We start from the raw sequence: 15881 nt of genomic DNA, 5'->3' as shown, positions 1-15881 counted from the left end.
TTAATACACACCTTTAATACCAGCATTCAGGAGGCAGGGACAAACTGGAGGCCAGGCCTAACTCTTTATGAATTCTGTAAAGGTAAATGAGTTGAAGCTTGGGCACTCTGCTTTGGTGATATTTAGTTTCTTTCGGCTCACCTCCTCCTTGTATCCAGCCATTCTGGACCACTCGATGAAAAATTGAGTCTTTGTAATGAAGCCTTGTGCCTCTCTCAGAAAACCCTGACGATCCTGTGCACAAGACCTGAAAATTTGTGCATGTCCTGGGACATGTGTCGCAATATAGCTACAAAATAAAGATGAAAGGTTTCAAGGATCACTCAATATTTGATCAATTACAGATTCCTTAAAACTTATTTGAAAAAGATAGTAAAATTCTCTTACTTCGAAAATCAGTCTTCCAATTGGAGCAAGATCAATACTAATGTCCAAGAACACAAAATCATGCTATTAAAATTAGAGAGAAAAAATAATGCAGGTCAATGTAAGAAAGTTTTAGAAATGTTAAAAAAAAAAGGCATTCTTTTCAGTGATAAGATTTTAACCACAATGCTGCAAATACAAGCTAAACCATAATACCAATAGAAAACTCAACTGTAAAATGAATGACAAAGGAATTTTAAAATTTATTTTACCAAGTCTTTATAACCCACATTACAAACTAGTTAAAAACCCTCTCAGTACTGAAGCTTCAAACAGTGTTAACATATCCTGGCCTAGAAAGTCACAGAGTCCAGAGCTCAGAGGGGAAAGGAACACGGGACAGACCTCCCGGAGAGAGGAACAAACTAGGGATTCTTCTGTACTCTTCTGAGTAGGTTTGGAAAAAGATCCAAGTGAGTGCCATGGAGTTGGTTACTGTGTGTCCTGGATTTTCAGAGACTGTGGAGACCAGCCAGAGCCAAGCCACACCCATTCCGACTGGGAAATTAAGGCCACGGTTCCCACAGGCAGCAGGAGCAGGAAAGAGAAGGCGGTATGTTTTCTGGTTATCTTCGTTCACCCTCTCCCGTTCTATAGTCCTCACGTGTCACAGGATGCACTTCCCGGCAGAGACAACTGTTACTGAGGCCTTACCTAGCCCTATAAGAGGGCATCAAAAATTGGTCAGGGAGGTTCCTGTCTGTAGTCCAACATTTGTGAAGCTGAGGCAGGAGGAGTGCTGTGAGTCCAAAGACAAACTGGGCTATATTGTGAACTTCAGGCTAGCCTAAGCTACGGAGTAAGCCACTGTTTCAAAAACAAAACAAAACAAAACAAAAAGACATCCAAAAGGAATACCTTAGTCTTTATTCCCCTTTATCTCTTAGGGTCAGCCTAATAGGGTGCATTAGTCTTAGTCTAATAGGGTGCATTTCAGATCTTAGCCATCACTGTCATATAACAGAAAACCAACTTAATTAATGCAGTACATAATTTGTCTTGCCTTCTTACTCAAAAATCTGGGAATCACATGGTATTTCTTTAAAAATATTGTGTTGCCGGGCGGTGGTGGCACACGCCTTTAATCCCAGCACTTGGGAGGCAGAGGCAGGAAGATTTCTGAGTTCGAGGCCAGCCTGGTCTACAGAGTGAGTTCCAGGACAGCCATGGCTACTCAGAGAAACCCTGTCTTAATATATATATTTATATTATGTATAATACACATATGTATTATATATGTATATATATATGTATATTGTGTTGTTTTATGTCACTCTGACCTTTTACATTTTTTTAGTTAAAACACTAAATAATACTTGTGCTGTCTGGTGTCCATCATGGAAGAGCATAGTAAGTGTACTGAAAATTTTCTGTTATTTTTTTCAGACCCAGGTTGGTCAGGAATTCATTTAAAGGCCATCACCTAGGCTGACCCTAAACTCATTCAAATCCTCCTGTCTCAGCCTCCTGAGAGCTGGGATTACAGGCAACAATACGGGATTACACAGTGCCTAGATAATTATAATTAATTTGTTTGAGCCTCTTGGCTTCTGTAAGAGAACTGCTGTAGCTAAAGAACAGGAGGCCTAAATAAGCCTCACAGGCTTGGCTACGTTGGAAATTACCACTGAACTAAAGTCTATTTAGGCATAATTAACTTGCCTGAAATAAAGACCATCAATTGATTATCATTAGACGGCTGTCAGGTGTTGCAGCAGTCTCTCTGTCCAATCACATTAGGGCAGTGACAGGCCTGTGATTGGACAGGAATAGAGAGGTGGAGCTAGAGTTGGAGGAGGAGAAAGGTCAGAGAGCAGGAGGAGAGAGGTCGTCATCATGGAGGCAGACAATGAGGACGAGTCAGACCCCGCGTAGTTATATAACCAAACAAAGGTTTTTACAAAATATTTTAATTGGGTTAAAATATTGTCTTTATTATTTGGCTCTGAAATAATTGTATTGGCATCTTGTAAATTGTGATCTTATTATTTTATAAACCTGATTGGATATTAAAGCCTTAAGAGTCATGATTACCTACCGGGTCCTAGGTGCTAGCTAGATGAATGATTGTGGGGGTGTGTAAAGCATTGCATGTGAGCAAGACGTTACTGCTAGCTGGTAGAAATTAGCAAGAACACACTAGGACTTAGTGATGAGGCCGGAGGGTGCCGGCACTAGAACGTGCCCTGGCGGGAAAGAGAGTTTGGGGGGTGGATTCCTTTTCTTTCTTTCTTCTTCTTCTTTTTTTTTTCGATTTTTCAAGACAGGGTTTCTCTGTGTAGCCCTGGCTGTCCCAGAACTCACTCTGTAGACCAGGCTGGCCTCGAACTCAGAAATCCGTCTGCCTCTGCCTCCCAAGTGCTGAGATTAAAGGCTTGCGCCACCACCACCTGGCAGATTCATTTTTTAATAATTCCCGCAACAGTCAGGAGCAGATAATGCTGGATAAGTTTAGTGGAACACATCTCTACTATCAGCTCTATAGAGGCAGGGAGCTCTCTAGTTTGCAGCTAGCTGGGCTACATGTATTTGCCCCCCCTTGTATCCTAACTGGTCTCTGAAGCCATTTCCCAGCTTGCCTGTGAACGGGAAACCACTGTGAACTGGCAGTATTGTACTCGCCATCCTGTTTCTTAAGGCGGTCACAGGAGCCTTATCGCTCTGGCACCGAGACTCGCAGCTCACTCTCATTCTCTCCTGATTGCCACTGACACTCCTGGGAACGCCATGTGTCTCCGGACTCCTGTCTCTCCAAATGCACTGTTTATTCAACCAAATACTAGGTACCAAGATACTAGGTTCCTGTTCAAGATACTAGGTTCCTGTTCAAGGCAGTAGTCATTCTCATTCTCATTCTGTGGGCATAGGAGGCCAGCGTGAGCAGAGGTCACTACATCAAAGGTCTTTTCTTTTCTTTTTTAATTTCTGTTGTCACGGATAAGCTTTTGTCAATGCAAGGCAAACCTATATATCCCTGGGCAGAGGGAGCCTCATGTAAGGAAATGCCTTGGTCATATTGGCCTGTGGGTATTATCTGTGGGATATTTTCTTAATTGCTAATCAACGGAGGAAGCCTGGCCTAATGTGAGCAATGCCATCCTGGACTGTACAAGAAAGGTAGCCGAGCAAGCTAGGGGAAGCGAGCTAGTGAGCAGCATCCCTCCACGGTGCCCACATCAGTTCCTGCCCTTAGTTTGCTGCCTCAAGCTCCTGCCTTGCCTTCACTTGAAGACAAACCATAGGCCAAATAAATCCCTTCCAAAGTTGCTTCTGGGTCATGGCATTTACCAGAAAGCAGAGTAGGACATAATCCTTCCTTGGTGTATCTGTCTGTCTGTCTGTCTGTCTCTCTCTCTGCTGAAACTCATGCTTCCTACCAATTTTTCGCACCGCAGCCGCTTTAAAATGCCCTCATCCTGTAGTCCAGATAAATTCCTCGGGCGCTGGTTCTTAACCTTAGTTCACACTTTTCCTACTTCAGACGTCATCTCAACGCTGTAGCTCTCATGTAGGTGTTACGAAAGATTAATTAAAATATTCCAGAGCCAGGGCTTGAGAGATGACTCAGAGTTTAAACACACTGGCAGATCTTCCAGGGGACACAAGTTCAGTTCTCATAACCAACATCAAGGGTCTCACAAAAGCCTTTAATTTCAGCCCTCTTCTAGCCTCTGAGGGCGCCTGCACACATGCGGCTCAGCAGGTAAATCCTTTACTTACCATAGAGGCCTAACAACCTGAGCTCAACCCCCAGAACCCACATATCACTGAAGGAGAGAAACAAGTCCACAAGCATGGTGTGGTGGACATGTCTTAATAATAACATATAAAGATTTATAACATTTAATAATAATAATAATCACTAAAATATTTAATAATTATATAATAACAAAGGGTCATTAAAATGTTTCATAGTACAAAATGAACAATGGGCTTCAGCAGTTTCTGGTTTGCTTTGGGACTGTCCACACTGGCCTTAGAATTCAGCGTACAAACAATCTTCCTGCCCAGGTTCCCTGCGAAGCTAACACTACAGGTCATATAGAAGGAACGGTTTCTCCATTCTAAAAGCAGTAATTCATGCATGGAGATCTGGAAAGGAGAGGACCATAGCCTGCCGCTTCACATCTTCCAGCCAAGCCCTGGACCTATAATCCTTTGCCTTACACCCTGATCCCTTGTCCCATGTATCTACTTGGTGAGTATATCAACGATTAATGATGAACCAATACAAATGATAGAAATATTAGAAATCTGGGTAACTTGCCTTGGTGTCTTTTAAGAACTTTGTGGCATAGTCCAGAGTAAGTGCCTCATACAGTGCGGAGGGCCGGACATCAACCACATCCCACACCTTCTGGGCCCACTTCTTCAGATCAAATGCGTTACCCAGGAGTTGGTCATTAATAAAACACATCACATAGGAGGAATAGACCCAGGTTTCACCCTTCAGTTCCTACAGAGAAAGGGGGAAATAATGACAGAAGGAAACAACTGCTAAACCTACAAGCCAGAGCTTAACAAGTCTACAGCCAGATCTGCCAACTCCAAGAGTTCATCTCTCTTTCCCTTCTTTCTTTTTCTTTCTTTGTTTCTTTGTTTGTTTGTTTGTTTCTTTCTTTCTTTCTTTTTTTCGAGACAGGGTTTCTCTGTATAGCCCTGGCTGTCCTGGAACTCACTCTGTAGACCAGGCTGGCCTCAAACTCAGAAATCCACCTGCCTCAGCCTCCCAAGTGCTGGGATTAAAGGTGTGCACCACCACCGCCCGGCTAAGATTTCATCTCTTAAAACATGTTTTTAAAAACCATCTTTCAGAATTCTGCTGTCAAAAAAACCCTTACCATTTTTGAGACTCTTAACATAATGAAGAAAAGAGAATAACTTAAAAAGCAATCTTCAAACTATTGTAATCAGAGACAGATAAAATCTGGTAGTAATAATAATAATAATAATATGTACATAGAGCACCTGTTGCATTAATTTGTGAATTAAATGCACTCTCTGTCTCCATTTATGAGATACACTTTACTGTATGCATTTGTGGAAGAGGGTCTGAGTAAGACATGGTTGTCAATGCAAAGAACTGACTGTGAGCATGTGTGTGTGTGTGTGTGTGTTCAACTAAGGAAGGCAGAATGGTAGGGTATGTGGGAGAGGCTAGGACTTCAAGGTTCAGAACTAAAGTCAAGACTCAGGAAAGAGACAATGCTGAGAAACTTTGGAATCTAATTCTTAGTATTTCCCGTTAGGAAATTGTAGCGTGACGGGAATTTTTCAAAATCAAGCAGCTCCAGTTAAAGTTAATAAAACGGCAGTTCTCATTTATTGCATGAGCGTTGACAAAACCTATTTTACTAAAAAGTCAATGAGACTTCATGACCACACAGAGTCAACAGCCAGTGGCATAGATGCCATCAGCCTGAGGCCTTTGTGGACTCCAACCTACCACTGTTAATCCATGGAACTGAAATAATGTCTGGCATCACGAGGAAGTAAAATCGCTATCCCAGAAGTGCTTAGCCTAGGAAAAAATGGCTACATCTCTCTCCTGGAGGTCCAGTACGAGTAATAAAGATACGGGGCCCAGGCATGGGGCAGCGATTATTCTGGACAGAGGAGACTAGAAAATGCCTCCCGGGGCCAACAGGAGTTTACACAACACTTTTTACATTCAAAGATGAAACTCATCTTCATCCATACAATGCTGCCATCAACTCCCTAAGTCCTCAGTGTGGTCAGAGAAACCTGGACCACTGAGAAGATGCGGCCTGGCATTTCCCAGTGCCAGCCCTGGCAAACCATGAGTCACATGGTGCAGCCATTTGCAAGTTATAGCAGAAGCTGATTTGTGAGCCCATGTGATTGCCAGACTTGGAGGTGGGTTGACCGAGAATCTGCATCTCCAGTGAAGTCCTCCAGGGAAATGCTGGTTCTGTAAGCAGAAGTACTGGAGTCCCTGCTGCTACAAGCCACGATGGTCAGGAACAAGAGGTGCATCTTTAAGCTGTGCTTTATTCAGAAAGCTAGCCATCTGGAAGACAGGATCAGCACCCCAGCTATGCCCTCCCTTGTCATCTTCGGTTAGCACGTCTTGCAAGGCGTGGAGACGAAGGCAGTCATTCCAAGTTCAGACTTGCTCCTCTGGCCAACCTTGACTCTGAGATTCAGAGCATTAGTGTCTCCTCGCCCCTCCCATGCTCTCCTCTCATTATCTACTGTTACTCTCTGTTTGACAGATTTGGATTCTCTCTAGACATCATCCAAGATAAGCCAACTGACAAGAATGTGGCTTATCACAGATAAGGGCTAAGCAATCCCTGGTGTGTTTAGATTTCTTGCTGTATTTTGCAAGACCCAAGCCTCTAGCAAGAGAAGGAAATGTAACTGTAGACATTTTGTTCAATGAGCTAGGGAAACATGACAGAAGGCACAAATATGTAAAGTTTTTATCTCTGTCTCTGATGCACATCCAGAGATGTGCTGGCTTGCCTCAAGGCAGCAGTCTGGCCCTGATACTTTCTAGAGCTTTCTGCTACTAACATCTTACGATGCTGTCCTTGTGTGTGTGTTTGTTGTGAGTGGAGAGAGAGGCTTCCCCATGGTCCCTGAAGCTGTGCCTACAGGGAAGCATTATACTCTGCAGAAGCATACGGCCAGCTAAATCTAATGAACTGACCCACTAGGGCCAAATGTGCCAGGAAGCTCTACACTTAGCACAGACACGGTTGACACCGACAAGGTTAAGGTGACACGCGTGGGTGTGGGGGGTGGGAGAAAGAAGAAAGGAGAGACAGCAAGTAAAGCAGCAACGCTGAGCTGGAAAACCTCATTCAGGACAAGGGGGAAGGCAAGCAGGACAGTGCACAAATCCCCAGGTCGCCTGAGCTGGACAGGGCGGGTACGGGATGGGATGTAAGAGGACGGTGGCCTTACACAGGGATACAAACCACAGACTGTTGCAGGCAAAGAATGTGAAGCTAGTTGGTAACATCACTGATTACAAAACTTTCCAAAATTATTTTATGTAGGGGCTGGAGAGAATGCTCAGTGGTTAAGAGCACTGGCTGCTCTTCCAGAGGACCTAGTTTCGACTCCTAGCGCCCACATGGTGGCTCACAACTGTGACTCTAGGCCCAGATCCAGTGCCCTCTTTTGGCCTCCAAGGGCACTAGGCATGCATGTGGTACACAGACATACATGCAGACAAAACACCCATGCACATAAATAAAAATTAATAAATAAAGAAGTGTTAGGACTGGCCAACTGTCCCACTTTCCTTCCATAGCTTTAGTCTCACATTGAACTGCCCGTATCCCAGGCAAACCAGAACCACTGGTTACTCCTAGCTGTAAAAGCATCTGAATGCCTCCCTCCTCCTTATCCACCTATGCTAGAATCATGTTCTCTATATCTTGAGCACCGTATAGAAGTGTTTGCTATGACCTCCCCATATGGTCTGTGACCGAGTCAGAATGCCACACCCACATCCTTCTCCCTCTAGGCTCCAGGAACACTAGCTGGAGGCATCTGAGGAAGGGGTGGCATCTCAGAGGTAAGCTTTCCTCGTATCTACTATCTATCCCAAACAAGCTCTGCTAGTCCCAAAGCAGGTCTGGGTTCTTTAAAGCACTGTCAGAAGAGAAATCTAGAGAACAACGCTCCTGCTAAGACAAGCTGCCTCCTGGGCGGGTGGCTTCTGGCGGCAGAGCTCCTCCGACAACAGTCCCACACAACTCTGCTATGCCTGACAGACATACCTACACTTTCCGGGTTAAGGGCCAGGTCATGGTATGCTGAGTGCCAGGGTGTCACAGGAAGCGTAAGCAACACATAAAGAAAGAAGGGTAGCCATCGGGGCTAACTATCACCTCTGACAGTTGAAAATGCATCTCTCTCATAGGCTACCTAAAAGAACATCCTGGAGATATTTTACTGTTTAGGAAAGATATCTGGGAAGACGATTAAAATAATTTAGGGAAAGTACACAATTAAGAGGAAGACAGCTGGATTTGTCATTCCCCAAACTGCACAGTTCATATAGAGAGGTCCTTGTCGGTGTCCCCCCAAACTGCACAGTTCATATAGAGAGGTACTTGTCAGTACCCCCGACGCACAGTTCATATAGAGAGGTACTTGTCGGTGCCCCCGACGCTGACATATCTCTTACCCTCTTCTTCTCCTCCAGGTACTGATCCCAAGCAAATTCTTGAAGAGGAACTATCACAGGATCTTCAAATCTGGATGGGTAATTGTTTTTCAAAGTCTAGGTTTCAAGATAAGACAGTTTAAATTCTCATTTACGTATTTACTCACTTATTTGGGGGTAGGGTACAATGGAGGTGCACGTGTGGAGACCAGAGGCCTTCCACTGCTACTCGCCAGCGGATTTGCTGACACAGGATCTCTCAACTTGGAGCTGTTGTCAGCTAAACTGGCTGGCCAGGGAGCCCATCTCCCCTTACCAGGCTCAGGGTTACACACGCACTCCAATGTGCCTGGCTTCCTATGGGTACCAAGACTCTGAACTCAGGCCTTCATGCTTTCACAGCAGGTACTCTACTCCCTGTGTGTTCACACCAGCCTCCGAGTTCTCTTTTTAAAGTCAAAATCATTTCCCCCCAACTTTAGGGGCTCTTCGGACAGTTTCACACAGCACACGAAGGCCACAGTGCCTGAAGTGGCCTGGCCTGGGCTGTCCCAGAGGGGCTACCAAGTCACTTCAGTCCTGACTTGTTTATCTCTCACCGTGAGGGAACGAGATTGAGAAGGCCAGGGCATGGCTTTGTTTCCCTATATTGCTACCTCATTTGGTATATAGTGGAACACTGATACATAACTCAGTAAATGAGTTCATACCAATGGTTTTTGGATCTGTTGTATTCTTTAAGGACTCCCCCTCCTTGCAAAGTAAACTATTAAAGATCTATTGGTGCTTGATTTGTAGCAAAAAACAAAAACAAAACAAAAAAACAAAAAAAAAAAACAAAAAAAAACCCAAACAACAAATATTACTGCTTTAATTTATTGATGTAGGAGAATGACCAAAGGACCACTATTATGGCTTTGCCTTTAGGGAGAGGAGGGGCAAACACTGAATAAGTGTGGCTTCTGGATAGGTTTTAGTATTGAGTGTGCTCTGGCCAAACATTTTTCATGTGTGTGAACCAGGGAAAATTACTTCTAAAACAGACTTTAAAAAATTATGTGTATGTGCGTGTTACGTGGGGAAGAGAGGTGGTTCATGTTCACTTGAGTGTGAACACTTATGGAGAGGAGGCCACGGGATTTCCTGGAGCTGCAGCTGTAAGAGGTTGTGAGCTGGCAGACATGGTGTAGGGAACCACACCTCGGTTGTGAAGGATGATGCTTTGAGGCCCCATGGTGGTCTAAAAGGCACGGGCCTGGCGTGCTCTATCAGGTGAGATGATTTCCAGAGGGAGAAAGTCTGGGTGATAGTGTATCATGCTCTGGGGTGGGTGGAAGATGGTGACAGTGACCGGGCCGCTTGCCTTCTTGGATCGTGGCACCCAAACAATGCAACTTTTTCTCAATTCCACAGTCTGTGTTCAGTTCCAGACGATCCAACGGGCTGATCACTGTTTCTAAGTAAGGAATTATCTAAAGCAATAAGATCAGTTGTCTTCAAATTAGGCCCTGTTAACGCTTGTTCATAAGACATTTGTTATAGAACGGACTACATCCAAGTTAATATATATGCTAGTATTTATCCTTACCTTTTAAAAAATCAAAGTCTATGAATCAAGCCCCTGGGACTACTCACAAACATACTGGGATTATAATCAAATATCCTCAATTAAGCTAGAACTGAATTTACACTGATACATTTTCATATTTGAATATAGTCACAAGAGGCAGAAATTTAAGGGAACATTACATTATTACAATATTAAAAACAGTGTTTTGTTGACTTAATATCCTCTAGAGTGGGTGTTAACTCTGGAACAGTTTTTGAAAAAACTGACAAGCATAATTTTTGCATATTTTAATGGTTGAAAATAATCAAAAGATGAATTATATTTCATGTTACATCAAAATTACATGTAAGTCTAAGTCAGCATCTACAGTAAAGTTTTATTAGAACACTTACATCCTGTGTTCACTGCTTTGCTTTGCTATGGAGACAGGGTATTGATTACTATGTAGCCCAGGCTGGCCATCAACTTCTTGTCTTGGCCTCTTGGGTGCTAGAACTATAGGCCTGTGTTACCTTACCTGGGCACACTTTTTTACAACATACGTCTGAGACTGTGTCCCAGAACACCTAACATATTTACTACTTGAACTTCCCAGGAAGAAAAAAAAAAAGTTGCAAATGCTTTGCCTGCAGTGTGGAACAACCACAGGAAATATTAATGTCTTAAGAGAGTCAACTGGCTGGTGAGATGGCTCAGCAGGGAAGAGCACTGACTGCTCTTCCGAAGGTCCTGAGTTCAGATCCCAGCAACACACGGTGGCTCACAATCACCTGTAATGAGATCTGACGCCCTCTTCTGGTGTGTCTGAAGACAGCGAACAGGGCCGGAGTTCAATTCCCAGCAGCCACAAGCATGATGGCTCACAGCCATCTGTACAGCTACAGTGTACTCATACACATAAATAAAATAAAATAAAATAAATCTTTAAAAAAAAAGGGAGAGTCAACTAAGAAAGAAAGAAAGAAAGAGAGAGAGAGGGAGAGGGAGGGAGGAAGGGAGGGAGGGAGGGAGGGAGGGAGGGAGGGAAGGTATCCTTCAAACAATGAAATACCACTTTAGCTGTAAAACACAGGTTCATAACAACAATAAAGAAACAAACACGGGCGGTGGTGGCCCACGCCTTTAATCCCAGCACTTGGGAGGCAGAGGCAGGTGGATTTCTGAGTTTGAGGCCAGCCTGGTCTACAGAGTGAGTTCCAGGACAGCCAGGGCTACACAGAGAAACTCTGTCTCCAAAAACAAAAAACAACAACAAAAACAAAACAAAACAAAACAAAAAAACCCAAACAAACAGAAGCTCGAAGCCTTCATCTTCCAACACACACAAGACAGTACTTTTACTCTGTGGATGCCGGAGCAAGCAAGGGGTGATTTGTGTGTGTGTGTTCTGAAGGTGAATTCTACTGCCCTTGCTCTCCAGCTGGAAAAAAACAAGCACAAACAAAATAGCTGCTGGCGCTGAGCTTCGTGTATATTTCACCAACATACCTCCCCAGGTTTTTTCCTGCTTCCAAGTTGCAGACGTGCTGCAGCATGATTGATCTGGCTACATTTGTTTGTGTGGTTCCTAGTGTTTTATATCATCCTACATGTTTACAAAGTCAGACTTGTATTCTTTACAGCACTTCTGGACCATCTCTTAAGAATCTGAAAACAGCAGGGCAGTGGTGGCGCATGCCTTTAATCCCAGCACTTGGGAGGCAGAGGCAGGCGGATTTCTGAGTTCGAGGATAGCCTGGTCTACAGAGTGAGTTCCAGGACAGCCAGGGCTACACAGAGAAACCATGTCTTAAAAAAACCAAAAAAAAAAATATATATATATCTGAAAAGCATCTTTTTCTGCTAAAATGCAGAAACAACTACAGAAACTATAAAGGAAAGGACCTTCCACAATTAAATCACTTAAAAAAAAAAATCCTAAGTGTCTTCGACACCTGAAAGCTGGAGCTTTTGAATATTTTCCTGTAATTTTGAATTTTGTAAATCCATAATCCAATAAAACATTTCACGTGGGCTAGCATCTCCATCCATAGGTGCTCCGAAGTTATCATTTTCCCCATACAATCCCCGTGAGCGCTCGCGCTCGCGCGTCTCTCTCCAGGTCGCCCTTCCACTCGACCAGCCTTTGTCCTCCACGCCCCCCTCCAGCCCTAGGACGGAACGCTGGCGAGAGTGCAGCAAGGGGCCGAGGTGCGTGGTGTCTGGGGCGAGGCGTTACCTCAGCGATGGTCTTCGACACCTGAAAGCTGGAGCTTTTGAAGAGCCCCACTACCTTCAGCTTCAGCGGCGGCACTGGCATCAACCGCTCGCTGCACGCCGGGGGCTTCGACTTGGGCCGGCACGGCTGCTGGGTGGCCATGGCCGCGCCACGGCGAGCCCGGAACACAAATAACGCGAGTTGCCACGGCAACCGCGTGGCTCCACCCCGAACGCCCGCAAGGGGCGGGACCTGAGCGGGTTCGTGGGCGGGGCCTCGCATCCACTTGGAGCCTGTTGCTGGTGGAAGCCGAGCCGGGGACGAGGGAGGAACCTGTAGGCCCCGGTGCCGAGAACCCCCAGAAGGACCTAAGAATCTGGAACGCTCCGTCCGAGATTCCTTCCAGGACTGCCGGCGGCCTCGCGCAGCCAGCCCGGAATTTGCAGCTGACCTCCTTTCCGGGTGGAAGGACGGCCTCTTGTCCCAGTAACGCAGGAGTCGCCCCCCTTGCCCCCAACCAGCTCGCGTTCCAGGGTCCGGGCAGCGCGGGACAGGAACAATAAGTCTGTGCGCGCATTCAGCCTCGCTGCCCTTGCTCCGAAGCACTCCAGCCATGAAGCTCAACTTTTCTCTGCAGCTGAGAGTTTTCAATCTCAACTGCTGGTAAGTGGCCCCCAGGCGCGGCCTGCGGCCTCGGAGCCACCTTCCTGTCTCCACCCGCACCTGCCTAGGAAGGACATGCCTTCTTCAGCCTAGTCTGATCTAGCCCTTCCTGGACCGCCAAAGTCCACATCACCTAAAGCCCAGAGCTTGGGTGGTTGCAGCAATCACCAAGGTCCCCATCACCCAGAGCTGAGGCGATGGCAGCAGTAGTCGTCCCAAACCTGGCCCGTCTTTTAAAAAGAAGAGTTACTTTTATTTTACGTACATTGGTGTTTGGCCTGTATGTATGTTAGTGTGAAGGTGCCAGATTCCCTGGAACTGGAGTTACAGACAGTTGTGAACTGTCATGTGCTTGCTGGGAATTGAACTGCTGACCCATCTTTTCTTGTCCCCTGCGTCCTCCACCCCTCACCCCTTTTAGGGACATCCCCTACTTGAGCAAACATAGGACCGACCGCATGAAGCGCTTGGGAGACTTTCTGAACTTGGAAAGCTTCGATCTGGCTCTACTGGAGGAGGTGAGGTTGTGAGGCAGGCAGGCTAGGTTGGAGGAGGGCAGCGGGCGCAGAACTGTTCTTTCTGTCTGGAGTGAAGGCCAAGCAAATATGCTCCCCTTCTTCCTCAGGTGTGGAGTGAGCAGGACTTCCAGTACCTAAGGAAAAGACTATCACTCACCTACCCAGATGCACACTACTTCAGAAGGTGAAAAGTCTGTGTTCTCAGACAAGGAAGCTCGCCAGCATTCTTGTTTGCACCCTCGATCCTCTTCCTCAGGGTGTGAGAAGAGCAGGCCATCTCCTCATCTTAGGCTTTGTTCTGGGGGTGATCTTAGCAGTAGAGAAAAGCTACTGGTCGCAGCTGGTCGGAGCTGGTCGGAGCTGGGAGCCCCCGGAGGGGAAGAGGGCTGGGTACTCCTCTCATTGCCTTTTCTGGTTATTAAGCAAGAGTTGGTTTTCAGCGGAATCATGGGCAGTGGCCTCTGTGTGTTCTCCAAACACCCGGTCCAGGAAATTACCCAGCATGTCTACAGTCTGAATGGTTACCCCTACATGGTAAGGGTCTCTCCCCTACCCTTGCTAACAGACTGGACGCAGCCTCCCTGGGGCCTTGGCAGGAGGGTTGTCAGCACCCTGAGTTTTTGTCTTCTCTTGTCTGCAGTTCTACCATGGAGACTGGTTCTGTGGGAAGTCTGTGGGGCTGCTGGTGCTCCATCTGAGTGGACTGGTGCTCAATGCCTACGTGACCCATGTGAGTGGGGCTAGTCAGGCTTAGGCAGTGGGACAAGCAGCCCAGTGCTTTGCTAGAGAAGAGACTCCACTAGTCAGTTCCACTGCCCGGGGGTGAGGCATGGGATCAGAAGGTAGCGGTGGGCGAGGTTCACCCATCCCGTGTCACACTCTATGCCGTGTGACCGATGACAAGCCTGAGACAGACAGCCCTCTCTTTAATTTCACATATTCCACTCTAGCTACATGCCGAGTACAGCCGGCAGAAGGACATCTACTTTGCGCACCGTGTGTCCCAAGCTTGGGAACTGGCCCAGTTCATCCAGTGTGTGAGCCTGGGTTTGCTGGGGGCTGTGGGGTGGGGACGAGGGTTGAAGGGTGGCGGTTGTCCTTGAGAGGGCACATAGTAAGGGAAGAATTCCCTCCTTGCCACTCTTCCCCCCGACTCAGCCACACATCCAAGAATGCAGATGTGGTTCTGTTGTGTGGGGACCTCAACATGCACCCCAAAGACCTGGGCTGCTGCCTACTGAAAGAGTGGACAGGGCTCCGTGACGCCTTCATTGAGACTGAGGACTTCAAGGTGAGTGGCTGTTTCCCACCTACCCCCACCTTGCTTCAATCTTCCCATCTGCATCCTAGCTACCTGTTTCCCTAGGGCTCCGATGATGGCTGCACCATGGTTCCCAAGAACTGCTACGTCAGCCAGCAGGACCTGGGACCCTTTCCGCTTGGCATCCGTATTGACTATGTGCTTTACAAGGTCAGGCTCTTATTCCCAGCATGCCTTCTCCATTCTCTTCCCCTGTCACTAGCCCGTGCTGGTCTTCAGCCACTGATGGCTGGGGAGTGGGATCCTGTTGGCTGGTTCTCTGGGAGAATTTCAAGCTTTTGTGTGTTCTTGCTCTTCCTAGGCAGTCTCTGGGTTCCACATCTGCTGTAAGACTCTGAAAACCACTACGGGCTGTGACCCCCACAATGGCACACCCTTCTCTGACCATGAGGCGCTCATGGCTACTCTGTATGTGAAGCCCAGTCCCCCTCAGGAAGACCCCTGCCCTGCCCGAGGTGAGCAGCTTCCCCTGTACCCCCTTTTTATTTTAAGGCGGCCTCGCCTCCATGCTGACCCTGCCCTATTCTACCTTCTCCCTTGTTCTAGGCCCGCCGGAAAGGTCCGCCCTGATCAGTGTGCTAAGAGAGGCGAGGACAGAGCTGGGGCTAGGCATAGCTAAAGCTCGCTGGTGGACTGCATTCTCTGGCTATGTGATCATTTGGGGGCTGTCCCTCCTGGTGTTGCTGTGTGTCCTGGCCACAGGAGAAGAGGCCAGGGAAGTGGCCGTGGTCCTCTGGACACCCAGTGTGGGTCTGGTGCTGGGGGCAGGTGCAGTCTACCTCTTCCACAAACAGGAGGCCAAGGGCTTATGTCAAGCCCAGGCTGAGATGCAGCATGTTCTGACTAGGGAAACGGAGACCCGGGACCTAGGCTCAGAGCCTCACCTAGCCCAGTGTTTGCAGCAGGAGGGGGACAGAGCTGAAGAACAATAAAACTTGCTTGACACACTCTAGTGGCTCTACCTTGTCCCTTGCAGAGGCATGATGGGAACTGAAGGTCAGTGGGCTTGTCGCTGTGTGGCTTCAGAGCATTGGCTTATC

General features: G+C 46.9%; 2 protein-coding genes across 2 annotated transcripts in view; one reads left to right on the top strand and one right to left on the bottom strand.

The window, feature by feature from the left end:
• The window catches only part of Ppil6 (peptidylprolyl isomerase like 6), a 28763-nt gene extending 16188 nt beyond the window's left edge, over positions 1-12575 (bottom strand). The window contains exons 1-5 of the mRNA XM_031347105.1: positions 12361-12575; positions 8594-8689; positions 4694-4882; positions 388-450; positions 142-289 (exon numbers count right to left, since the gene is read on the bottom strand). Coding sequence (XP_031202965.1) covers positions 142-289; positions 388-450; positions 4694-4882; positions 8594-8689; positions 12361-12501 — 637 coding nt within the window. The 5' untranslated portion in view covers positions 12502-12575. The remainder of the gene's footprint in view (positions 1-141; positions 290-387; positions 451-4693; positions 4883-8593; positions 8690-12360) is intronic.
• A 26-nt stretch (positions 12576-12601) lies between these two features.
• On the top strand, positions 12602-15793 carry Smpd2 (sphingomyelin phosphodiesterase 2). Its single transcript, XM_031347104.1, has 10 exons — positions 12602-13002; positions 13424-13520; positions 13628-13704; positions 13961-14054; positions 14161-14250; positions 14471-14553; positions 14679-14811; positions 14887-14991; positions 15143-15296; positions 15388-15793. Exons 1-10 carry the CDS (start codon positions 12953-12955, stop codon positions 15771-15773), a joined length of 1269 nt encoding a protein of 422 aa, XP_031202964.1. The 5' UTR covers positions 12602-12952; the 3' UTR covers positions 15774-15793.
• Positions 15794-15881: the final 88 nt, after the last annotated feature.

The sequence above is a fragment of the Mastomys coucha genome, unplaced genomic scaffold (assembly GCF_008632895.1).
Source record: "Mastomys coucha isolate ucsf_1 unplaced genomic scaffold, UCSF_Mcou_1 pScaffold3, whole genome shotgun sequence".
Lineage (NCBI taxonomy): Eukaryota > Metazoa > Chordata > Mammalia > Rodentia > Muridae > Mastomys > Mastomys coucha.
Note: the sequence above shows the minus strand (reverse complement) of the source record. Positions and strands in the feature narration are given on the sequence as shown.

Excerpts from the sequence above, each read along its gene's own strand:
- Smpd2 (XM_031347104.1), top strand. The coding sequence starts at position 12,953 with ATGAAGCTCAACTTTTCTCTGCAGCTGAGAGTTTTCAATCTCAACTGC. Across the intron at positions 13,521-13,627 it reads ATCTGGCTCTACTGGAGGAG|GTGTGGAGTGAGCAGGACTT; the intron begins GTGAGGTTGTGA and ends CTTCTTCCTCAG. Across the intron at positions 15,297-15,387 it reads AGACCCCTGCCCTGCCCGAG|GCCCGCCGGAAAGGTCCGCC; the intron begins GTGAGCAGCTTC and ends CCCTTGTTCTAG.